Raw genomic sequence first — 25966 nt, forward strand, 5'->3', positions numbered from 1 at the left:
GACTTAGAGTAACCACTACTTATGAGCAACCAAAACATCAGAGTGCTATTAATATTTTTCTCATGCTGGATCCAAAATGCAGTACTGTACTAGTTTCTGTGAAGAAAATTAATTATCCCAGCCAAAACCAGGACAACTCCTGACCAGCTCTTCATCCATGCAAGGGCCTTTGCACTGTGACTGCTTAGAAGCCTCTTGGACATCCAAGCTTTTACTCATCTCATCATGCATCCAAACCTCCCCGTTCTCTCTTTATCCAGGTGCCACAATCACTTAAACACAAACAGCTCCTAAAACTGCCAGGTGAGCAAAGTTACCTCAATCATTCTCATTCAAGAAGTTGTTGCTTTCAATAAGAAGAATAATTAATTCAGGTGAATCTTCAGAATAAAATATGTGCTATCCCTGTAGCTCTTTTCTGCTTTGATCTCCTTCCTCATAGTCCAAAAGAAAGCAATGATCCTGAGCATAGGAGTCACTGACTCCACTACCAGTGTTTTCACTCAGGCTCCTGCTCCTTTCTGGCACTTCCATTCTGCCTGCACACATCCACCTGCAGCATCAGAGCATTTGGTCTCAAATCCTTTCAGAAAGGAACCATGAGTATGATTGCTCTGCAGTGTGCTTGGCATCCATGTGTGTTTTACACTGACAGTAGAATGTTATGATTTCACTTATTCATCCAGCCCTGAGATGGCCTGAACTAGCTACATATTATTGAAGAAAAAAGCAGCCTAAATATCCCAGTCTCCCCATTTCTGACTATGCTGAGTTGGAACAAGTTCTTAGGACATGTAGAAAAGGTTGTCCAGCACTTTAGTTTTCTGAATGCTTTGCCAACTTTAGTTTCAGCTACAATGCTGCCAGAAAAGCTGCAGTTTCCTCATCGTAATCAGGAACAAAAATTAGAAAAGTTCTTCAGAAGTTCTAAAATTATTACAAACAAGAAAACTTCCCTTCTGAACCACAAAGATGCAATGCACTCCCGTAAGCTTCAAGATCTCTGTGTACCAAGCTTTCAAAGTACTCAACACACCAATTTTAAACACTTAGCCATTGGCAGCCAGGAGTCTGTCCCCACCTGTGGCCATAAAGGGATGCCTAGGTAACAGTAAAGCAGGGTAAGTATATAGTACACTTTCCTTAATACTCTCTTATTCTTCAGGTCTTTTCAGCCCAAGTGAGTTTCTGAGCTAGATATCTGTATCTTGTACCCTCAGTGGATTTTTCTTTCATGTCCTAGTCCAGGCTCTCACTAAGAAATGCAGACTTCAACATTGATTGGAAACAAGAACCATAGGATAGTTTAGTTTGGAACCTCCCTGCCACAGGAAGAGACATGGGCAGGTTGCTCAAAGCCCCATCCAACCTGGCCAGGAACATTTCAAGGATGGGGCATCCACAGGTTCTCTAGGCAATGTACTCCAGTGCCTCACCACCCACAGAGTAAATTTCTTCCTAATATCTAATCTAAACTACCCTCTGCCAGTCTAAAGCCATTCCGCCTTGTCCTGTCAGTACCTGCCCTTGTAAAAAGTCCCTCTTCTGCTCTCTTGTGGGCTCCTTTAGATAATGCAAGGTGCCTTAAGGTCTCCCCAGAGCCTTCCCTTCTCCAGGCTGAACAACCACAACTCTCTCAGCCTATTGCCTTTTTCCTCTTGTTTTGAATCTGAATCCTGCTAGTTTCACTTCACATGTTCTTGTTTCAGAAGACAAGACAAACATTCAATGGCTATTGGCCTTTGAAAGTAAGATATCTCTGTAATTATGAAATATGACAATAATAACAGCAGCAATTATGGTCATTTTCTTCTACTGCTGAATGCAAACAGGTCACTCATAGGTCACTCGTGCTTCTGTAGAATTTGGATGGCAAAAATAATCATGAAAATAAGGAACCATTAACATTACCGTTAAGAGAGATCTCTTTTCATTCTGCTTATCAAAATCCTGTCAGACTTTATTTTTTTAACCCATCATAAAAATTATTTACAACACACATTTCAGGAATGATCTGGAAGAAACTAGAGAATGAACAGAGCTAACGCCCACAGCCTGCTGTATGTAATGAAGGAGTTACCAAGCTCTAAGGCCGTGGGAAGGAAAATATTACCTTTGTACTAAAAAGCTGAGGCTGTTCCTGGGCACATGACATTTTAAGGCAGCACCCCTAGCCTGAGATGCAATGTGTGGCTGTGAGAGGGCCTTTAAAGTTCATTGCAAGAAGACCTGGTGACAGCCTTGACTGTGAACCTTGTTTCTCTAAATTAGGAATCATGGACCAAATTATAGCAAATCTAAATGGAAACCATGTGTTTGGCTTCTGCCCCAGGTAAATTCAACCACAAAATGAAGAACAAAATAAACACTGGCCAACAGACCTATGGAAGGCGGTCCTTGTGGAAGGCGGTTTGTTCCTCATTCCTTGCTCATTTTATTTGTGCCTCCCTCTCACACTTGGAAGAGGAAGATAGTTTCTTGGGTTAGGGTGGTTTATTTATTTATTCTTGGGTTAGGTTTATTTATTTTCTCAAGATGGTTTCTTCTTCTTAGGGTTTCTTGGCATAGACTGAAAGACGGAATGGCTGGGAAGTCTTTCGGTCTGCTTCAACCCAGGGAGCAGAAGCCTAGACTAGCAAGACTTCAGTCTGGGGGAAAGCTTTATCAGTGTCCTTGGCAGAGTACAGAGGTGAATGTTGCTGGATTTTTAATCACAGCTGTTACTCTTCATGACAGTCCTGAAACTGTCCTGGGGAGAGACTCTGTACTGGAGTTTGGCCTGGGAATGTATTTTTCATGCTCTCCTAAATTTCACTTGAACATACTGGTGGGTCAATCTGAAGTTATGAACCTGTGGGATTATTTAATTCCTAGGATGTAATGTCTTCTTTTTGTTATATTTTTCCCTATTTTAAGATGGTTGTTCAGTTTTTTAGTCAAAAATCACCATTCTCTGCACCTAATACCCAGCATAAAAACCTTTTTGCGTACTTCAGTCAGTGTCTTCTCTATCACCTGGATAAATCTTCCTGAAATATTTCAAATACTTCACTTCTTTAAAAAAATGTAGTTTCCCATATAAATGTACTTTTGGGTATATTTATGCCTACATATGACCTTTTCCAGGTAGCACAGCCCATTGCCAAGAACATGACAATGAAAAGGCCAATCACTGATTTCATCACTGTAAATTCCATTGAGTCCTACTGCAAAAGCTTCTTTTTTTATATCAGCAGCATTTTAGACTGAAACTGATACCAGACATATGCCAGTGTCAAAGTGTCTGCAGAACATCCAATTTAAGCAATTGCAGTTAACGTACAACACATGTCAGCCTTAAAGAACCCCATTGTATTGAAACTGTTTATGACTTTGAACTCAGTCATCTTAGAGTCCTTTTATTTCCTTACAGCTCACCCCAGATACTGTGATGTAATTCAGAGTCTCCTAAGAAATTGGTTCAAGGTTGAGAGCGAAGGCAGTACCCAAAGTTCAGCAGCACTAGCACTGTTGGAATCTAGGTTCAGAGAGTTTAATCTCGCCTTTATCTTGTTGCATAAACCATCCAGGGATGCTTTGCTTGCTTTCCCCAAAGACTTCACTTTTCCATTCCGCACTTTCCATTTTGGACACAATGTAGCTCTAAAACATTTGCTTTTACTTGCTTCTATGCACAATTTTCTCTTTGACAACTAACCCTCAGATTATGTTCTGAATTCTCTTTGAAGAGCACTCAAAATTGTGAAGAAAATTTAGAGAAGGACATTGCTAAATAAAATTTCACAGTCTCTTCTCTTTTCTTTTTAAACACTTTGTATTAGAGCTCCACTGAACATAACACAAATCAGGTTACCTTTTCAGTGGCTGCTCAGAAAAGCTTTGGAAAATTTTGATGAGGACTATTTGCTACACTATTAAACTAAAGATCTTCGGATAAATTTGTGTTCAGTCTTAAACATTTGATAAACACTTAAAAATACCTTGAGACTGTCCCTTGACCTTTTTATTCCTTTTGAGAGGACTACATCCAGCAAAGCCATAAAATCTAAATATTTTGTTACAGTAGGCTCTGTTTACCTGCATGCCAACACATTAACATCTCTGGGATTTATGGAAATAAATGCATAAATCATCCATTCCTTCATTTATGCATAATATTTAGGAGCTGGATGTCATAGTGCACTACAGAGGCCACATAAACCCTGAGGATGAGTATGCACTGTGTGACAGAGCTGTCCTCTGGCAAACTCTGGTGCTGTGCATTCTGCAATCATCTGTAAGAATGCAGCGGGGGATGAATTGCTGTGAAGGGTTTACTGAAGGATTGGTACTTTCAGGCAAAAATAAAATCAACCTGTTGATTATACACTCAAAAGAGAGGAAGCACAGAACAATGCTGATCTTGAGGAAAGGATTTTAGGCTTTTCAGGTGTGAAAAGCAGAGTAAGACAGAGGTTTGTTTTTACAGGTGTTACACTCAGGGTTCCTTTCTTCTAATTCCTTAAAAGTGTCTCTGAGTCATCATCACCTGGCAAAGTCTGTCATGCTTTCAGCAGTGCACGTGAGAAAGAAAGCTATTCCAACCAGGGAACTTATTTTTCTCTATTAAATGGGGTTAAATTAGGTCATCATTAAATTCTTCAGGCTGACAACCTAAGAAACTGAAATTTTTTGTTCTGGAATTTTAATTCCTAGGCCATTCTTGCCACCTGCAGGATGCATATTTGCAATTGTTGAATCAGAGAGCACAGCTACAAATACAATTGTTTTTTGATACCTGCGCATTTTAGCTCACCAGGTCTCCACTGGGAAGGTCTGTGACATTAAGATACAAATTAAGCAGCCATTTATTCACTTATTTTGTTCTATAAATGTTCTCACTTCCCCTGGGATCAGCATGTTTCACCAACAGATGTGAATATTTAGTCCAGAATATTACAGCAACAAAGTCTTCCCAAATCACCCAACCAGTAAAGTGCCTCTCTTCATTCACACATCTGCCCTCATGTGTCTCGTACATACAAAGCCTGGAAAAAAGATTTACCTCTCGGCAAGCCTCAGAATAAAGAAACTCACTCTGCATAGGTCCATAAGGAGAAAGAAGGTATGTTTTCCTTTTATGTGACTGCTAGCTTACTTTCCAGACCTTATCTGAGAGGCAGGCTGCTGGTGCACACTGAAAGAGGAGAATCAAGACCCAGCAGTGATGCCACACCAAAAGCTCACATACCTGCCAAATTGCACAAACAGGGACATTAAAAGCAAAAGGCACTTGGCTGCTAACATAGAACATGTTTTATTTAATGAGCTGTGCAAAGACCATGGAATGTCTCATGAGAAGATGAGAGATGTTTTTCCCAGTCTGGGACAATTTATGGGTGGCTCAGTGTCAGGTGAGTTGGGCTGGGTGACATCTTTATTTCCTACTTCCCTCCCCATCTTCCTGTACAGATCACAAGACAACAGAACAAAGTTTTTTTTCCAGGTTAAACCTTTATTTATTTTCTCAAGACAAACAAAAGAGAATTACTATGATCAGACTAACATGGCTCTTTTCAAACTGTGGTTCTTCTAACATTTTAAAACTGTGTATAAATGAGCTGAAGAGACAATTGCACTGACCTACATGGACAAGAGTAATTAGGTCTCTGTGTGCAGTAAAACAGGCTTCTGTATTTTCACAAGTGATTGTAAGGTGTATGGCCATCATTAAAATTGTCTGGTATTTATTATGAGAGCATGATGTTTTTTATTTTCATCTGTTTGCTATTCAGCCATGTTCTCCATTTTGTGCCAAAACTGTCTGCGTAAGATACAAGACCTCAAAATTGTCAGAAAGCCCTAGTTGAAGGTGCTCTGTCATTTCCAACAGCAACAGCAAGAAAAGTCTTCTGTGAATTTCAATTTCTGGGAAAAGTTTCTCAGGGAAGATTTAATATTTCAGTGTTTTAACAAGTATTTCCTAGATTTTAAGCCAAAGTACTAACTAGTCTGTGATGCCCTTTGCTGATGGCCCAGCTGGCTCAAACTCCTCTACACAGCACTTCCTTCAGAGAGTATAGAAATGCTTTTATACCTGTAGTGGCTGGTCTGGGCCAGCACCAAGAGAAAGAACAGGGGCATGTCCTCCCTGCTCTCTTGCTGATTTCTCCTCCTAGTCCTGACTTGGTGTGGGGAACTGCATTTGTCTGAATCAAGTGCAAGGATCCACAAGGATGGACCTAGAGGACAGAGAGACCTGAATTCAGCCTGGTGGGAAGAGAGAGGTGTTTACAGCTGGACAGCTGTAATTTGAACAGCTGAGAGAGAGAAAGAGAGAAAGGGGAACAGCAGTAGATGAAGACTTAGGGAATAGGACACAGAGCAAAAGGGTAGCAAAACTCAGAAAAATGAAGGGTGAGGGATTGAAGAGTTAGGGGTGAGAAGCAAAACAAACCTAGAAAATGAATGACAGAGGAAATTGGCTCTGTCTGGGTAAGCAGGGTTGGTAACTTGGAGAAAACACATTTATTCTCGCTCAACAAGAATATTCGTACTAAGATGAGAACTTGGGGAGTGGATGTTGCAATGAGTTAAATGAGGAGTACAGCTGTAGAACAAGGGAAAAAATGGAGAGCAGAGCTGTCACCTGTAAACACCTCCCTCAGAGTCCACCGGGCTCATTATTGACACATCTCACTCTGCCCCTGCTGTCAGCAGCGTCCAGGAAACCCACCAGCTAATTGTTCCATCCCTAATGGTCGGCCTTGCAACAGAGCACTGAGATGAACTGCTCCCTGTGGTGATTAATTGTGGCACTAATACACGTGGAAGAATTTGCTTCAGTGGATTCAGATGCCCCCATTGCCCTCAGCACACACAGTTCAGCACTAGAGGATGGACCTGTTCTCTTTAATTTTTGCTTTGGTTTTTTTCAAAGTGGTGTAAACAAGAGAGAAGGTGGTTTAAATCCATTCCCTGACTGGGGAAAAGAGATTTGAAGGCAATTGTTCTCTTTCCCTGGAAAGCTTAAGAGGTAGAGAGCTACTCTACAAACCTTGATCTTCCAGCAAACCGTCACTGATGTCAGGAGCCTGTCCTGGTGTCTCCAAAGGTGCTGCCTATGGAAAGCCGGACAGCACCAGCAGCACTCAGAGACCATGTCCATCTGCTTCAATTTCTGCTAGTGGCTGACACACTAGAAAATTCACCTTGCCTTACTGCTCCAGGAAAGAGCATATTTTCTTCATATGCAAGATGACAAGAGGCAGAGGGATGGAATTCCTCTTTTTTCATGATTTTTAATATATCCTTGAAATATATGTGAAACATGCAAGTATACTTTTCGACTACAGCTATATGTTCTTTCTTTTGAAAGAAATGTAATAAAATCCCACTCAGGGATTTTATTGAATATAAAGAGGATTGAATATAAAGAGGATTACAGGAAATAAATGTGGTTGAATATACTCAAGTTGAATATAAAGAGGATTAGAGGAAATAAAGGTGGAATTTTACCTAACTGGGAATTACAAAATGAAGTTCAGAAGAAGAGTGTTTCCTCTATTGTATAAAACAGCATTATCTTGCCTGTAGGCACTACTGGAAGCAGAGAAGTTTCACTGTACCAGAAACAAGAAGCAAAACTACCAGCAAATCTACACACTATATTTATGGGATAGTACAAAATTCATCCCTGGCTCATGCAACTTAAATTCAGTTGAAAACAAAGTCGAATTGCGAGGTCTTTGGACATGAGTCTATTGGGATGGATGTGTTGTCCCAGAAAGTTATTAGGAGCAGGATCCTGGAAATTCAGTGAGATCATCATTAGCCACACAATTGCCATCAATTTCATTAAATCCTTTGTAAGTGCTGATGCGTTCCTCCTCCCTGACTTCACTCAGAAGCACAATTTCAAAAGCTCCCTTCAAATAAGTCATCATAAATAGAGACTTTGTCATGAACTGCTGACAGTTCCCAGCACAAAAGCCAACCAAATCCCCCAGAAAATTACATATCACCAGAAATTTAGAGTAAGAGAAGCTTCAATTTTAAACAGGTGGGCATATAAACAAGCAGGCACCAAAATCAGTTATGCATCTGGCTTTAATGTTAAGCTGCAACGAAGTTAAAGCTTTAATATGGTCTGAAGATACCTTTAATAATAAACAGAAATCATTTCCAATTTAAAAGTCCATCAGAAAACACATTAAGCACTATAACACAAGCTAAAAAATTTTTAATTTCTAGTTCCAAAGCCCTGTCCAGCCTGAAAGTCAAACACAGAACTTACCTTACCTCACCTAGCGCAGTACGTAAGAGCAGCTGCTTTTTCAGCCAGGCTCTCAGCTTCCCCCCAGCCCATCCAGTTAACACTTTGCAAATATTTGGCTCCTACCTCAACTGAAATATTTCTACTTTTAAGAAATACATTTGCATGTGTGTATAAAAACATTCCAAGTGAGAAAAGGAGCTCACATGTATTTTCCATCAAATGATATGAGAGAGTTTCTCCAGGAATAAAAATATTAGCCCCCATCTCTCCTCCCAGATGTAGAACTTTTAAAATCCTATGTTAAGAAAAATAAACTGAAAGGCAAAAACTCTATGTACTGAAGAGAAAGTCCTGCAAAATATTTCTGTGGCCAAGTATGTCTGTTTCTCCTCTGCATGCTCTCCCAAGCATGGGTTAACAAACATCAGTAAAGAGTCCTCGGCACTGTACTCACAGGACTTTTCAGCCAGCATCCAAACATTTTCACAACATATTCCCTAAACAAGAAAGGGTGAGACTCTCCTTTTGCACTTACCTATTATTTTGTCTCCTGCAAACACTGAACACTGCTCTAAAGATAACCACATCTCTGCTAAAAGTTACAGAAGAACTACTAAAATATTGAGAAGTGGAGATTGGGGATGACTGGTATTTCAGAATTAGGTATTTTATAACAAGTATCTCCTTAGGGTAGTAGCATGCTTTGTCCTGTGTTTGGCCAGCCAGTGGATTAGGGAGGAAATTTCCCTTGCAGATCACTGTACGCTTTGGAAAGACAACACTTAAAATGCTTGCCCATTACTTACTGATGAACACCTGTGGCAACAGCTGGAAACATGCACAGGTTCAGGCGTAAAATCCATCACCCTTGCTAAGAAGAGTGAAGAAAACTACATTTTCATTGCCCATCCCGGAGAAGCAATAAATAATCCCTATAACCAAGCAGAAGTGCCAGGGGCAGAGCAGCCTCCTGGGGTTATTTACCTGTTTCGGTGTCGCCGGGGACTGCATGACAATAGCAGCACTCCATGAAGATAACGTAGTTCAACAGGTTGAAGAACAGACCTGAAACCCCAATAATGAGGACGAGCAGCGCTTTCTCAGTCTTCTGAGGGTTGATAAACCTCTTGATAGCCTCCACGAAGATGCTGAACATGAGCGCAGTGGCAAAGACGGAGTTGCCGAAAGCCCCCAGCACGTCTGCCCGGCTGAAGCCGAACGTGCTGGCCTTGTGCCACTTGACGCGGCTGAAGCGGACGCCGACCAGCCCGATGATCATGGAGATCAAGTGGGAGAGAACAGCAAAGGCATCTGAGGCCAAGGAGAGAGAATTGCCCACGTAGGCAACCGAGATCTCAATGGCGAAAATGGCAAGGCTCAGCACGCACATGAGGATGAGGCGGCTGCTGCGGCCCGAGTAGCGGCCCATTCCTGCGGCTCCCTGCCCCTGGCTCCTGGGATCCGCGGAGACAGCGCCGAGCGGGGAGAGCGCCCTGCCCGCGATCCTGCCCTTCAGCTGTCAGCGCTGCTCACGCCTGGGAGCCACTTTTATAGGAGGCAGTAAAACAATAAATCCGTTTAAAGGGCAGTTCGGTGAGATTTGTCATGTGAAGACACTGTGAGAGTTCCAGTCCTGGAAGTGTCCCACCCTCAGGAGGCATTTTTTCCTACAGAACCAAAAATAAACCTAGGAAGACTAGTGGGAGCACCAGCACTTGCTACTCCACACAGTGTCCTGAAAAACTGAGTAAGGCCCAGACAAGAGGGCATAAGAAGGTGGCTCAGAATTTTAAGTGGTTAGAAAAGACCTCTCTTTTGCATAAAACTCTCCTCTCATGTCTGTTCCTGCCATTTCTGTTGCCAGTAATTTTAGTACTGAAAAGTCTTACTATACACCTGTGCAAAAAGACATTTGAAATACATGTTGGGTGGACATGATTTTAAGAGCACAATAGACATGAATTGCTTGTGAGACTTACTGAAGATGTTGTCCATAGAACAATCTTCAAAGACAACTGCACCAATCTTCCATTTTAGCAATGTAATACAACAACTATACAACATTTAGCACATTTTAACATTGCTCATGTATATGGAGAAATTTTGGAGGCCATTTTCTAAACAAACTGCCAGTAGACATGGAAGATGAGGCTTAACAATAAACCCAAAGCATATCGGTTTTTTCTCATTTTGAAAACCTGTCTCAAAATCTCAAAGCAATTCTTATATGCTTGCACGTAGAAGTCAGAGTTGGGGAAAGCACAATGAGAAGTTAAAGCTGCTGACGTCCTAGCTTGTACTTTGTGCCATTTCTAGAAAATAGATCATAAAGCAGTAACATTTTTTGTCACTCATTGCAGTACCTGTTGAGTGTTCTCATATTAACACAAACTCACAAACTACCACTAATGGCACACCAGGCAGTATGGGCCTACCAAGGTGTTTTCCTTGAAAAATATATGATCTAGCTTTTTATTTTAAATGCCCATTTGTGTGCATATATGCAGTTAGTTATGAAGTAGGACAGAAGGAAATTACATGAATTACATGCAGTACAGCCATGGAGAGATAAGATAATATTGATAACCTGAGCTGACCAATTGTCCCTGCTGGCCTTAGGATTCCCAAGGTGACTTAACTTTAGGTTAAAAACAAACACCCATCCCCACTTTTCATCTGAATTTTTGCTCACAGGGTTTCAACAACCAAAATATTTATGTTCAAAGTCCAGTTTGTTAGAAGCCTCTCCTGCCAACATACGTAATTTTTAACATTTGGTCATTTGCCTATCTACGCACTGCAGCTGCAACTCAAGGGTTCCCCTCCTCCTGCCATTTTAAGAACACCATTAAGCCTGGAAGGGTGGATTTCTAGAACTAATTACAACATTGAAAACTAGCACTTACTTATCTTCCTTTTCATCTTCTCACACCACTGTGTCACCACTTCCACCCCAGCTATTTCCACAGCAGTTTTTTTTTTTCCTTCTTGTATTAAAGTGATGTTTAACTACTTATTTTATTACCTGAACTACAGAGTTTTTTTCAAGTAATTATCCTTTCAGTGGGTACAGAGGAAGGTCAAGCTTCAGTGGTCTCAAAAGCCCTGCCCTACACAAGGTTCTGATTACCAAAACAAGAGATAAACGAAGCACTCCCTCTGCAGCAGAGCTAAAATGTTCACCTGTGCTCTGTTTCCAATTAGGAGCTGCTACCATGATGTGAAGGCACTTCCCTTACACCCCCTTTACAATTTAACTCAAATTTATCAGTACATAAGAACTAAAGAGCACCAAAAATTTTGCAATTCTATTATAAACACAAAGCAGTATCATTTAACCAACAGCAGTGTATTATTCAAATTCCATATACCTATTTTTCTTACAGACAGAATCTACTCAGGGTCTGAAAGTTTTTTCTATAATGCTTCACAGATAGCTCAGATTGTGCTTTTGGCAAAAGGATAGCTGACATGGATGTTATCTCTCCCAGGCAAATATTAGCCTCCTTGTGGAAGATCATCACAGGGACATCTGCATCTGAGGTATCAACATTTCAGACCCTTCAAGCCTTATTATGACCAGGAAGAAATATGTTCAGGAAAAGTAAGAGGAGGGGTAAAAAAGAAAAAAAAAAAAAAAAAAAGGAAAAAGCTGGCCTTCTGTGAAATCTGTCTTCAAACAAACCCATTTGTCAGCTCAGAGCAACTCATTTCTAAGAATAGTGTGTCAACATGTTTACTCGAAGATTTGATCCAGTCAACTGGTTGAAGGTTGGCTGTTTGTTCAAACTGATAAGGGCAGAGGATGCATTTAGTTTTGCCTTTCCTTTGTAATGAGTTACTAAGAGCTTCCACATTCGATTTTTAAAATATGGGTGTTGGAGAACATTGCAGTGGGAGTTGTAAGTGCTCATCTATTCTTAAAAATCTGGTTTGCTCTGCCAAAAAATCTGGGCACATTCCTGCCTCATACCCTGAGACATCCTTCTCCAGGCTACTCTTAGTCACCTACCATTTCAGGCTGTGAAAACATCACTCTGGCGTTATTGCTCACTCTCTTTCCCAAAGTACAACCCCGGCCAGCTTTAGAGGCAGCACACCAGAACACAGACCTTCGGGCCACTCATCTGCTTTGCCAACTGTATCCAAAGAAAAATGCATGCACAGGCAAATCCTTCCCTAAATCTTTTACCCATTACTACACCTGAGAAAATACCTACACTAATCAAGACTGATGATTTTAAGATGCAATTGAAGCAAACCCTTCAGGACTACTCATAATCCAAAGAATATTACAGAGAATTTCCAAGTTTCAAGCACTCTGAGAAAGCTGATCTAAAATATTTAAAAATTTCTGTGTTTTTCTGTGGAAAAACTGGGGCACAAGGCACACAATCTTAAATCAGACAGACCAGGTTCAAATTTTAACATTCAAAATTTTGACTAGGAAGGCTGACCACAGGAATCTGGGGAAAAGCAAATACTGTGCATGTCTTTGAAAAACAGAGATCCAGCAATAGCACTCTAAGTCTCCTGCACGCTTTAGACCATGGCTGCTTCATAAACCCAGGTTTTTGGAAACAGGCACCCCGTCGTGTTGGGCCAGGAAGAGTTTGGGGAGGATCTTACAGGTCCAACTTTTTAATGACCAAGTTTTCACTATACTCTTTTCAGGGAAAGGTGTTCATGGAGACAGCATTCAAACATACAGGAGGAAAAAAAGTAAACCAAGTGTGTGTCATCTAATCACTGTTTTGTGCCAGGGCTACCTCTTTATTTTTTAAAGCCAATCTTGTGCTCAGAGTGGAAGTGATGCTATTTTTAAAATGATTTTGCAACTCTGTAACATCCAGCCTCCTCTGCTAGAGCAACACTTGGTAAGTGTAGGAAAAGCAAAAAAGGTTTTATGAAACATGCTGTAGATATAACCACAGGCTAAAATCACTAGCACTGAACTTATCTTCAGACTGCCTTTGCATTACTCATTGCAGTATCACTGTCAGACAGCCATTAAAAAGCCAGTTTGCAAAATAAGTAAAACAGGGCTTGGCAAAATATCTGCAAGAAATGGCCGCCACCTGCACTTTGCTACAAGGTGTTATTTAATCTTTCAAACTTGCTTTACAAGGGGGTGAAAATGTGGGAGGTGATTATTTCCATCTACCCCTGCTCTCGTGAGACCCCACCCAGCGTGCTGTGTCCAGCTCTGGGGCCTCAACATCAGAACAATGCAGAGCTATTGGAATGAGTGCAGAGAAGGGTGATAGAGAGACCCAGAGGTATGGAGCACCTCTCCTGTGCAGACAGGCTGAGAGTTGGGGTTGCTCAGCCTGGAGCAGAGAAGGCTTCAGGGAGACCTTAGAGCACCTTCCAGTCCCTGATGGAGCCTACAGGAAACCTGTAGAGGGACTTACAAGGGCAGGTAGTGATAGGATAAGGGGGAATGGCTTTAAATTGAAAGAGAGCAGGTTCAGGTGAGATGCTGGGAGGGAACTCTTGACTGCGAGTGTGGTGAGGCACTGGAACATGTTGTGCAGGGAAGGTGTGGATGCTCCATGCCTGCAAGTGTTCAAGGCCAGGCTGGATGGGGATCTGAGCAACCTGGTCTAGTGGAAGGTGTCCCTGTCACAGCAGGGGAGTTGGAGCAAGATGATCTTTAAGGCCCCTTCCAAGCCATTTATGATTTTATGTTTTTATGAAAATATTCCTTGAAAGACCTGGCTTCAGAGATGAGTTTTCTAAAGGTAGTAATTACTATACCTACAGGTTTGCAGCAAGTCTCTACTGGAAAATTTGAAGGCAAAATAAAAAGAAGATGTTTTATCTAGAAAGTAGATGTGAGCACGCTGAAGTGTACTGTAGTTTTTATCACATTCTCTCCAACCTTTCAAGCACTTTCTCAATGTAGAAGGAAACACATGCACCAAAAAGACATGAGCAAAGGATACCTATTCCTCCCTACTGGGCAACACAGAAAAAACCCATCACAGCATGTTACAGCTCACAATACATCTTTATTTTATCGGAGATGTTTACAGAAAAGTCTGTGAATTACTGCTAGCCTAAGACTGACCATTGGGGAGCCAGGTTATGGTTTATGGCTTTGTCTTTGAATTATTTAAAAAGGTCACAAAACTGATTGAAGTTTAAGGGGCTATTTCAGTCTTGTTAAAAAAAGTTCAATTCACAGATAAAGGAGAAGGTTCTTTCACTAGTGATTTAGTAACTACGACCAAAGAGGGTGTAGAACTTGGCAGGGCTTTTGCCGCACACACATCTTGCTCCAGGCTGGAGCTCACAGAGTGGCTGGAAGGGTATGCAGAGGCTTTTTGCTCCCATGGATGGAGCACCAGGCTCAAGATCTTGATCCCTGAAACAAAAGGATATTAATAAATAAATATATTCATAAATAAATATTTCTATTAAAAATAAAAGTGCAATAAAGTGGTTTTTTTACATAAGTCATTTATACATAAATCTTAAAACTGCATTAATTATTCTCAAAGTTCCAGAGCTAAGGAAGTAAATACACTGAATTATGTAGGACAGCAGGAGTCTGTACATAAGTGTTATACCCAAAGGCATCTTGCATATCTGTTTTGTATTCAAACCATTTTGATTTTGATCTTGGTATATACCCTCAGTTATATTTTACCTGGCTGTGGTCTTCTTGATCCAATCCTCGCACTCAATTTCCCCACAGAAAGGGATTTGTACAATCTGAAGGGAGGAGAGGAGGGGAGAGGAAAAACCCAACAGTTAAACATGTAGAAAAATCATCTTTGTTTCTGAAAGATTCCTAAACCTTCAGATCTCATACACAGATCTCAAACTGGGAAAAGTTCCAATTGTTACAAATTAATTTCAATAGCTCTTCTTCATCAGAGCAATAGATAAGAACAGTCATCCCTCCACAGTGCAGTACGGAGAATCCTACACAAACCAAAGCACCATTTAAATTTAAATCTTTTTTTTTTTTTAACCAAATACATCTTTCTTCGGTGCAAAGTATAAAAACTCTTTTTTATCAAATATTCTGTTTTTCAGGAAAAGTTTAAAATTTTCAAACTACTGAGCAAATGCTCACCTTATACACTGTAAGACAGTGCCCTAAAAAAGTTCCCATTTTAATTCCATTACTATGAATTTTCATTTTTTCTGAGCATACATTATTTTAAGAAAACAGAACAGCCAACAGCACTTTTCTCTGGGGGCATGGGGGTGGGTGTGCAGCTTCCTGCTCTTCCCTTCACTTAGCTTAACTGAAGAAAATTGAGAGAGTAAGGCTGAAATAATAATGTCACACACTCCTCTCTGTACTACTCTTAGCTATTGGAGCAGATCTCTTGCCCCTAGTTTCATATTCAACTTTACTGATTTTTTTTTATTTTATTTTTAATGGACTTCCACAGAGAAAATTCAGTTTACTACCTAGAGGTAGCATTATTGTTAAAAAGACACCCCCCACAAACATTTGAACACTAATGAAATGCTGATAGCTGAGGGCAACCTCTGCTACTAAATTCAGCCTTCATTCATTTTAATTGTATCCAAACTGTGAATAAGGTTTACTCAGTGCATCTTTCTTTCACCTAATTTACATTCTTACTGCAAAATTCTCTATTTGTCATTAACTGGAACACGCCTTTAGTAGACTTCACTTTATAGCTTCACTTTCTTGTAACTGAAAAAAGGAACTATTACCACTCTACTACACTGTTCTTGCATTAGTCTTTTGTTAGTGAAATGAAAAACAGTCCACATTTTTAAAGAGCTAAGAGTCTGCAATTCCATTAAGGGAAAAACAGCGGCAGGAATTAAACAGGAACACTTATTTAATCTTAAAAATTTTCATCCTAAACAGCAGTCAGTGCTAATAGAGTGCAATTTCAAGTAATTCAGAATACATATGCTATAAAATTATGTTAATACAACAAAAATAGGTAGAGAGTGAAACAAACACCAAGTGGCAGATTTTTTCAATTTTTTTTTCAATTCAGATGCAGCTCATAATAAATTCATATAACCTAAGTACCAAAACAGCGGAAGTGTCCAACATGGAATATAAAATTATTTGTTCACATTTCCAAGCTTAACTACATTTAGATTACATTAGAATTCTAAGCATTATAAAAACAGCTTAATTCTCTTTGTCATATCTAGAATCTAGCTGCACACAACAGCGAGTGCTGGACATTGCTAAATCAGTCCCTCCTCTGAAGTTCATCATTGTTCCTTTAAATATTGTTCTAAATTGAATTTAAGTGCAAGAGAAATAAAAGAAAATAGTATAATGGAAGGTCAAGCCTAACCAGGAATAACTTTAAATTATTTTTGAAGTTTAACAGAGTATTTGCACATTGCACATTTTTCATCAGGAAATTTTCAGAGTGGATCTAATTGGTACACAACCCCCTGATCTCTCTCTATAAAACAGACAAACTTACTAAGTAATGTTGGGGATTCTACCTTTTGAACACAATAATCCAAACACATAAACAATTTCCCAACCTGATCTGTGACAGAATTTCAGGGTTAAAAATTTCTCTCACCAGTTCTTTGTAAAAGAAACAGCAGCTGAATTCTGTGCTGAAGACTTAATCTCCCATCTAAACTTCAGTACCTTTTCACAGATGTTTAGATCAGTAGAGCTCACTCATCCACGTGATGGATTATTTTTACTATAAATTCAAGGAGGTTACTGACTTGCAGTAATTCTTAATGAACTCAATGGCTTCTACTCAGGTCATAAAGGTAAAACTTCCTTGACGTAAAAAGCTTGTACTTTAAACTCTTAGCTGGACACTTATATGAGACTTAGTAAGTGTTTTCTCACTGCATTAGAATGACAGTGAGGTTATTGTAACCTGAATGAAATGTTTACATTACTCTCTTACAAGCATACTCTGATAAAGCCATTACTTTTAATGGATAAAAAGGGCATGAAGCATAAGAATAGAAGTGGTAAATCCCCTTACCTTTCCTGAATCAAGCTCTTTTTGAAAGTCCTCCATATTACTGGCCACCACCATATGACTTTTTAGGTCCTCAGACGCTCTAAGAAAAGGAAAAAAATTCAGTCAGGGCAGATTTATTCACATAAACTCACTGGCCCAATGAGCTGCGTTTTCAGATGTCTTTCTACTACTGATCCTCAAGGAGGTAAAATTTTGATTAATTGCTGATGGGTTGCCACACATTTCACTGTGCTCATTCACACTGTTGTGCCCATCAGTTAAACACTGACCTGAAGCAGACAGAAATAAAAACCATAGATGTGTATTTTGCTTTTAAAATTATCTTCTAAATCTAAATCACAAGATGCTTTTGAACTAGGTAAAAATATTCTGCCTGTAAACAATTTTTATCACTAGAGAAGGAAATAGAAAAGCTCATCTGCCACAGTGCCATGTCAACACCCTGTACTTCTCAGTGGACTTACGAGCAACATTCTGCAGTGAAGACCTGTGAGGGATTTTGGCATTTGCAGTAACGGCAAAAAATAGTTTCAAAAGTATTTGATTGCTTACAAGAAAGCAATCCTGTGAAGGACAATAGGGTCTTAAAATACACTTCTGGACACAGAACTTCAGCTACTGAAGTTACTTGGACAGCTTTGTGTCCTTCAAAATTCTGCACCAAAAGCATCTTTCACAAAGGAGTCCTGTACACAGGATCATAGAATTATTTAGGCCGGAAAAGACCTCTAAGATCACTGAGTCCTTCCACTAAGCCAACACTGCCAGGCCCACAACTAAACCATGCCCAGAAGCACATTTATATGTTTTCTGAACACTTCCATGGATGAGTATTCCATGACTGTGCTGGGCAGCCTGTTTCAATGCTTCACCAAAGCTGCAGTGAATAAATTTTTTCCAATGCCCAATCTAAACCTCCCCTGGCTCACCCTGAGATCATTTCCTCTTATTCTGTCACATGTTACCAGGAAGAAGAGACCAACTCTCACCTGATTACACCTCCTTCCAGGTAGTTGTAGAGAGTGATAATGTTCCCCCTAAGCTTCCTTATCTCCAGAAGAAACACCCCTCCACTCCCTCAGCCACTCTTCACAGGATTTGTGCTCTACACCCTTCACCACCTCTGCTGCCCTTCCTTGGGCAGCGTTAAGGTCACTGGTCACATAATGACCAATGGGTCACACTTATTTATGGTATGTTTATGGTGTATCTATTTATTAATAATACATGTGAACTCATGGATGTATTTTTTAAAGTAAGTCCACAACCTTTTACCTTCTGTTTCTTAAGAACAACAGGCAGCTCACACATTCATATTGCTGAATGTGAAGGAGTTTAAGAGGTAGAACATTATACAACACAAACAGGAAGATGAGCCTAACCTGTCCTTCTCTACAGATAAACCATTAATGTGAGAAGTTCTTCTGACAAATGAAGGGCATCTGTGATTAGCAGAGCCATTTACTGTAACTCTTAGTTTACCTGCTGTAAAGGTTTGCATGGATCTCCTCCAAGATCTGTTTAAGTTTCTCTTCTGCTTCATGTTCAGACAATGTCAGCTTCTGCCCTGTGTCTCTTCGCACAGCTACAAACTGTTGGCTCTTCATGTCTCGTGGTCCCACTTCAACTCTGACTGGGACACCCTTTGTGGAAAAAAAGAATTCATAGTTAGGATGAAGAAGGAATTTTCACAATAGTTCATTTTCTCTCTGTGGCTTTTTGTTTGTTTGAAAGTCCAGTCTTAGTATAGACTCACTTGATATATTTAAGTTTCTTTGGAAAAAAAATCACAATATATTCCAAAGCTTTAATGAATTTCTGTCTTTCCCACCCACATTCTTTTCACTTGTGCATTCTACCCTGCTTCACTAGCTTGGTGACTGCATCAGTGCCAGCATGCAAGTAATACTGAGGCACTGCTGAAACTGCACTAAGTTATCCCACATACTGCAAATCGGATTTTTTAAGTCTGAACAATTAAGACTTCCACACTAATTATAATTATAATTATAATGTTCTAGTTCACCCATTAACACATTTAATTCTGTTTTCAAAGAATGCTTTCAATAGCATTCAACAGGTATTGTTTTAACAGCAAACAGCAAAAGTTCTGTTAATTACAGCCCTAATATGAACATTAATTGCATTGAATATTTGACTACAAACAGCTAATTGTTTTAGCAAAGTAAGTAATTTCAAGTAATTCAGAGTTCATCAAAGTTTATCATATTAAAGTTGATAAACTTTGGTGGTAAGATGTAATTTCTCGTCCCCCTTACACCATCAGGCAAAAAGATTTTCCATGTTACTGAAAAGAGTCAGTTAAGAGTCTACTGTGTAACTTACTTTCTCTACATCCCAACATGTATCCCAGAGGGTACACACTCTTCCACAGGAAATGAAAAGAGTGAATAAAAATACGTTTGGGAGGATTGCTCCCCCCCTCTCCCTCAACGAAACTGAATCAGTAGGTTTATAAGCTAAAACCATTCCACAGTGTTCAAAAGATGAACAGGAGAATCAAAACCTGTACCAAGCTTTCTAAGCACTGTGTACTCTGGAATCTCCTCAGGTTCACAGCTACCAAGTGATTCCCTACACTCCCTCTGCCTCCACTACCTTAATTATGCTAAAAAGGTGAATAATACAGTAAAATCCATCTGATCAATGAACTATCTAATACTACATCTACTATCTACTACATAAAGAGCTACTCAAAACTGTTATTAACAAGCAATTCAAACTGAACATTCTAGTTTATGCCCACAAAGCATTGTTTCCATAATAAAAACTTAGAAGGGAGTATCTAGTACTTCTGATAGTAATATTACTAAGTGAAAGAATAGTTCATGGTCCCTTAGGAAGATTTCCCAAGAAAGCAGTGGAACTAACACCAGACAATACAAAAGAAGTACCACTGACTTGGTTCTTTTAGGAAGTAACATCAGGAGTCTGCTACACTGACAAGTGCATAAGGCAAAATATTTTCCAGTTAATTCTTCTTATTCCAGCACCTTTGTATTTTTTACCCTACAAAATTCCTTATACACTCAATAAAAGAAGTGTATTGTTCCTGCAATGAGCCTGAAGTTGCAGTTTAGGTATTATACTAGACACATTAGTAGATTTTGTGAAAAACATCAAGTTTACCCTGTGCTGTGTGCCGCCTTGAAAAACCCAATTTTATTTAGAAAGTTTTCCAACATAGCTTTACAGTACTAGAGGTCCATTAAAAAAAAAAAAGGTTACACAAAGGGAAGAGAACCTTGGGACAACAGGAATTTTGAACAAATTGGGTCACTTCTATCAGGTTACTTGGAAGATTAACATATTGAAACTGATTTTAAATTCAGAATAAAAATAAGATTCCAAACGAACACTAAACACGTCATTCAATTTTTAATTACCATTATTGCCACTGTTTTATTCTGCTCACTATTTCTGTTTTATAAAAGCCTCTTATATTAGAGGAAGCAGAACTGTTCCTCTCAAGTGCTGTATGAGGGGAACATGGCAATATTGAAACAAAAAAAGTGCTCCTTTCTTTTCTGACACTGCAGGTTTATCTTCTCTGTTCTGCTGTATGCACAGAAGGCTCTGCTGTGAGTCAGGACATACTGAAGTATTAGTACACATTTCTAAAAATGCAACTAATTTATGCTTCTAATTTAAATTTCTAGGTATGTAAGTAGAGCCCTGGAGGTTTAAAAATCCCTAATGACATGCAAATCCTAGCAAACAGAACAAATCTCTGAAAACACTTTTCCTTCATTTATTCACTAAAGCGATCACTGATTATCAGGCAGCAGATTTTCATTTACAGAACACATCTGCTTTCAGAACAGAGGGCACACATAGCATACCTCATATATTCCCCTCACCTAGGCTTCAAAACCCCTCCTGGCAAGAAAAGTACCTTTAGTTCCCAGTGGTTGAACTTCCAGCCAGGTGAGTAGTTGTCTCTTAAATCAGCCCGGACACGGATGCTTACAGCAAGCAGCCTGCTACGATATTCATTACATTTCTTCAACAGAGCCTCTCTGTCCTCTTCAGAAAGAGAGTTTGTGATACCACAGGGAATAATTACAACCTGCAATAGAAAGGACATGTACTTTATGCTACAAAAAAAAAAAAATGAGCTCATAGTTATAAAAAACTTGAAACCAATATTGTGGCCCTCTGTTCCAGTAATTTCCTTCATGCTCTCAGAAATGAAGGACACATTTCACTTTTCATACTAATGGTACAGGTAACATTACTTCAAATGGATGAAATATCAAAGGGGACTTCACACAGCTACTCTGTAACTAGACAGCTCCATCCTATATTAAGTGTTCCAGCTGCCTGACATGAAACACCTATGAATTCCAAGACAAGAAAGGAAACTAAAGCAGTTTAAGGCATTTTTACACACCTGAATACAGGCTACACGAGGTGGGAGTACCAATCCCATGTTATCTCCATGAATCATTGTCATTACGCCAATAGTCCGAGTGGTAATGCCCCAGGAATTCTGATAAGCAAACTGTTTTTCTCCTGGCTTCTTTGGGTCTTCAAACACAATTTCAAACATCTTTGAGAAATTCTGCCCTAAATGATGTGACGTTGCTCCCTGAAATAGATGCACACAGAAAATTCTATTCAATGGAAAGTTAAGTTTATGAAGTATCAGTTTAAATATTTATCTTCCTATATTTAATGAGAAAAATATTATATTATTATATTATAGATTATTATTAATAATAATAATAAAGTAAATACCTGGATAGCTCTTCCACTGGCAGATATAAATGCCTCTAAAGTGGTTGTATAATCCCCTCCAGCAAACTTCTCCTTCTCTGTCTTTCTTCCTTTCACAACAGGTATTGCCAAGAGATCCTCATACACCCGAGCATAGAGATCAAGTATCTGCAGCACCTATGAGAAACAAGCAATTTTCAGAATTACTCAGTATTTAGCATTTGTTAAATCTTGAAATATTTTTATGTGACAGAGTCTGAAATCTCCAAGATTTAACACTTTCTCAAAACTATGTTTAGAAACTAAGATTTTTTTCAATTACTTCAACCTTTGGATGTTATTTTCCCTGAGTCAAAAAGCAACAACTACAAGTCATGACAGAAAAACAAGGAAAAAAGTTTTAAAACTGCACAAAGAGAGTTTTAAAACTTCTGGCAGTAAACACGTGGATGCATTATTTAAATTTTTAAGGAAAGCTGATTTTTAAGTATTTTTAAGAAAAATCATTTTAAGGTAAGCACACACTATATATCACACTCTTCAAATCCCCCATATTGTTTGTAGAGAATGAAGCATCAGAAATGAGTTACATCTGGTAAAAAAATTGGTTCTAATAAACTTGGCATTTTTCACGAGGGCGCTCAAAAAAAAAGATATCCTTGAGATCTCAGTACAAAGATTTGTTTGTGTTGCTATGGAGTAAGGTAACTTCCTGAAAGGAGAAGCACCAGTGCATTTGTTTTTACCTCCTCTGCTGCTTCTTCATATGTTGCAAATGCTGTGTGACCCTCCTGCCAAAGGAACTCACGAGTGCGAAGGAAAGGCTGGGGATGTTTGAACTCCCAGCGCTGGAGGGGCAGAAGCAAACAAAATTAACACTATGAAGTGTCCAATTATTCTTACAAATAATGTTTATAAGCAAGTATGAGAAAACCTTCAATAAAGATAAAAAAGCCAACTAGTCAGATTTCTACTTAATACAATCAACTACATACATTGATGAAGAATGTTTTATGAGAAACACTGAGAAAAACATATCATATAAACCATGGTAACAATTTTGCCTTAAAATATGTGCTGTGATCATTATGATTATGCCAAGTCCACAGAGAATAACTGTCCTACACTGTACTTGTGATAAGAAGAGGTAGTCAGGAATTGTGTACACATACCACAACACTGCACCACTGATTAAGCTTGATAGGAAGATCCCTGTGTGACTGCACCCACTTTGCATAGGAAGGATACATTACTGTAAAAAGAAAGCAGCTTTGAGTCTCCACACAATAAAGACATTTATGTCAAACTTTTCCTTTTGCTACATATAAGCTTAACATTCTCTGCTGTGAGAATTATGCTTTCATGTTTCAGTTACTTTAAAACAGATTTTTTTGTCTTAATACATAATATTTTCACCAGAGTACTTCCACTTCATCCCAAGACTCTGCAAAAGAGCTTGGTTGCTGCTGGTCAAAGTACAATCCAGAGCTTATTATTTAATGACACTGGGTTTGAATTGCTGGCTTACAGTATGGTAAATACACCTGGGCTCACAACTAGGAACTCCCTGACCTCAAGATTTCAGGATGCTTTGCTACACCTGACTCAATTAAAAACTCACCCAGTCTTAGGTCTAAAAAGGCTTATTTAAATTACTCAGATGAACAGTTACAGTCAAAACACATGCAAAACTGAAGTGAATCATGAGTTGAAAAAATTTCTTATAAACACTATAAACCAAATAATCAAATGTGTTTTCAGACAAAGTAAGTCAGTCTTCAGGATATTAATCAAAAAAATTCTGAAAAAGTATGCATTTCCTAAAAATGTCTATTTAAGGGAACATATAATGTGGATTTGCTATAAGCAGCAACAAGATTAAGAAATTTTCCTAAGGAGTTACAGAAAACATTCTGAAAAATTGGGGCCTCCACTTTTCAGAAAGGACTCTTCTGTCTACCAGCTACACTCTACATAGAACTTCACAGATAAGTTTACAGCCAAACTACATGAAAAGAGACACACCTGTTTCACTTGTGGGACGTATAGCAATTGGTTCAGCCAGCTCTGTTTTCCCAGATCTTGTGACCCAAGCAACCTAAAAAAAGGAGAAAATAAAAAACAAGTTTGGGAAAATATACTCTAATCCCAAACTTACTTTATACCCAGCTGCAGTCTAAGTGGTTGGGTTTTCTTACAGTCAGATTAAAATGAAGTGTTGAAGCGTACCTCAGGAGCAAAGTCAGCAATATGAGACTTCTCCGTCTCTAAGGCAGCCTGGGACACAAACATGGGGAAGTAGCAGTTTTCCACTCCAAGTTTCTTGATCTCTGCATCAAAGAAGTCTTTGATGGCTTCCCAAATAGCATGAGCCCAAGGACGAAGAATGTAACAGCCACTGACATCGTAGTATTCAATCATCTCTGATTTTGTGATCACCTTGCAAAAGATTAATCAGAGGCTGAAGTTTCAGTTTGTGCACAGAGAACATTCAGTAATTCAAGTGTGTGTCATGCAACTCAAGAGAATCTCCTACTTAAAACTGCTCAAATTGTTAGCAGCTAAGATATAATTTAGGGTCATTTGTGTTACCTAGAGAAGGTTAACCAGGAACACTAAGCTTAATAATAGGTCTGAATACTGTAAACACTTAACTAAAACTGAATTTCATGAACCCAAGTAAGAGACTATAGCTGCTTTCCAGGAACAAAAAAAAACTGCACTCGTGTAAGAAATGTCTCTAGCTCATGTCAGAAAAGACTTTTATTTCTTGGAATACAGGCAAAAATTATACTACTGACAGGAAATGTACACCACTGACAGCTACTTACAGTCTCTCATAACAAGACTAATCAAAACGAATCATCTCGACCTGGGTTGTTTTCAATCTCACAAGCCAGCAAAATTTTTAAGTATCAACAGATATTCACTTCTGTTATGCATCACCTGGAGCTGAAATAAAACTTTCAAGTCTGTGAAATTCTTATCATTTCAACTAAGTGTTTTACTCTTTAAAAAGAGGAATTCAGGTATGAAACAAGGAAACCATATGTATTATATATAATAAGGTTGGGTGGTTGACACTCACCCTTTTTACAGCTTATTAAATTTATTCAGATCTTCACTGCAAGGCATTTCTATTTAAGACCATGATAACATAAGACATAGAAAAGAGCAAATACTTTGCTTTGTATTGAAAAAACAAAAAGAAACTCAATCAGGATGTAAATCCCAAACACACATTGATTTATAACAGAATGAAACAATCAAATCAAACTGATGTGCACTTACCTGAGAGAACCACTCTGAAAGATTTTCTTCTTTCTTAGCTTCTAGACCCAGCCTATGGTATGACAAAAGAACCATTCAGCATTTAGTCATGAATCCTATCCTAACCTTTTTCTTTCTCTTCTCTTTTGGGGCAGGAGATATGGAATAATAAGGTGGAAGAGAATGTTGTAGTTTTACATCAAAAGGCTAAGTTTTGGCTGGTGGGAGTTGCTAGTATTTCCTTATCCTAACAAGAATATTTAATATTAATATTTAATGAACAGTTCCAATTATTTAGTATGGTTTGAATACTTCCAATTCTCACTATGGCTGTATCAAAGAACCTCACAGCAACACATTAAAAAACTCAACCACCAGTAAGCAGTCCAGTAAGAACCTAAGGTTAACCAGACCTGTGTGTAAGCTGTTTTACTCTTTATTTTAAACATTTCCTACCTAGCCAGTAGCTAAAATTTCAGGAAAGACCTGCAACTCAAATTCACCATTCATGTGAATGGTCAGTCACACTGTTTGAGAGAGAAAACTGACCCTACCTCAAAATAAAGACAACCAATAAACCTACAAGATTCTAAAGAAGGTTAAACTCACCAGATTCAAATGACAAAACACAAAAGTAAAGGTTTTACATCTCTACAAACAGAGAGGTTTTCAAGGAGGGAAATACATTTTTTCTGGCATTATTTCTATACAAAATAACCAC

General features: G+C 38.9%; 1 protein-coding gene across 6 annotated transcripts in view; it reads right to left on the reverse strand.

The window, feature by feature from the left end:
* Positions 1–14251: 14251 nt before the first annotated feature.
* The window catches only part of EPRS1 (glutamyl-prolyl-tRNA synthetase 1), a 37531-nt gene continuing 25816 nt past the window's right edge, over positions 14252–25966 (reverse strand). For all 6 annotated transcript variants that reach the window (XM_063152226.1, XM_063152227.1, XM_063152225.1 and 3 more), the window contains 12 exons: positions 25267–25318; positions 24205–24414; positions 24001–24073; positions 23148–23227; positions 22722–22823; positions 21997–22152; positions 21650–21847; positions 21152–21325; positions 18718–18878; positions 17236–17314; positions 14913–14977; positions 14252–14627 (listed from right to left, as the gene is read on the reverse strand). In XM_063152226.1, the coding sequence (XP_063008296.1) occupies positions 14477–14627; positions 14913–14977; positions 17236–17314; positions 18718–18878; positions 21152–21325; positions 21650–21847; positions 21997–22152; positions 22722–22823; positions 23148–23227; positions 24001–24073; positions 24205–24414; positions 25267–25318 (1501 nt within the window). In that variant the 3' untranslated portion in view covers positions 14252–14476. The remainder of the gene's footprint in view (positions 14628–14912; positions 14978–17235; positions 17315–18717; positions 18879–21151; positions 21326–21649; positions 21848–21996; positions 22153–22721; positions 22824–23147; positions 23228–24000; positions 24074–24204; positions 24415–25266; positions 25319–25966) is intronic.

The sequence above is a fragment of the Melospiza melodia genome, chromosome 3, assembly GCF_035770615.1.
Source record: "Melospiza melodia melodia isolate bMelMel2 chromosome 3, bMelMel2.pri, whole genome shotgun sequence".
Taxonomy (NCBI): Eukaryota; Metazoa; Chordata; class Aves; order Passeriformes; family Passerellidae; genus Melospiza; species Melospiza melodia.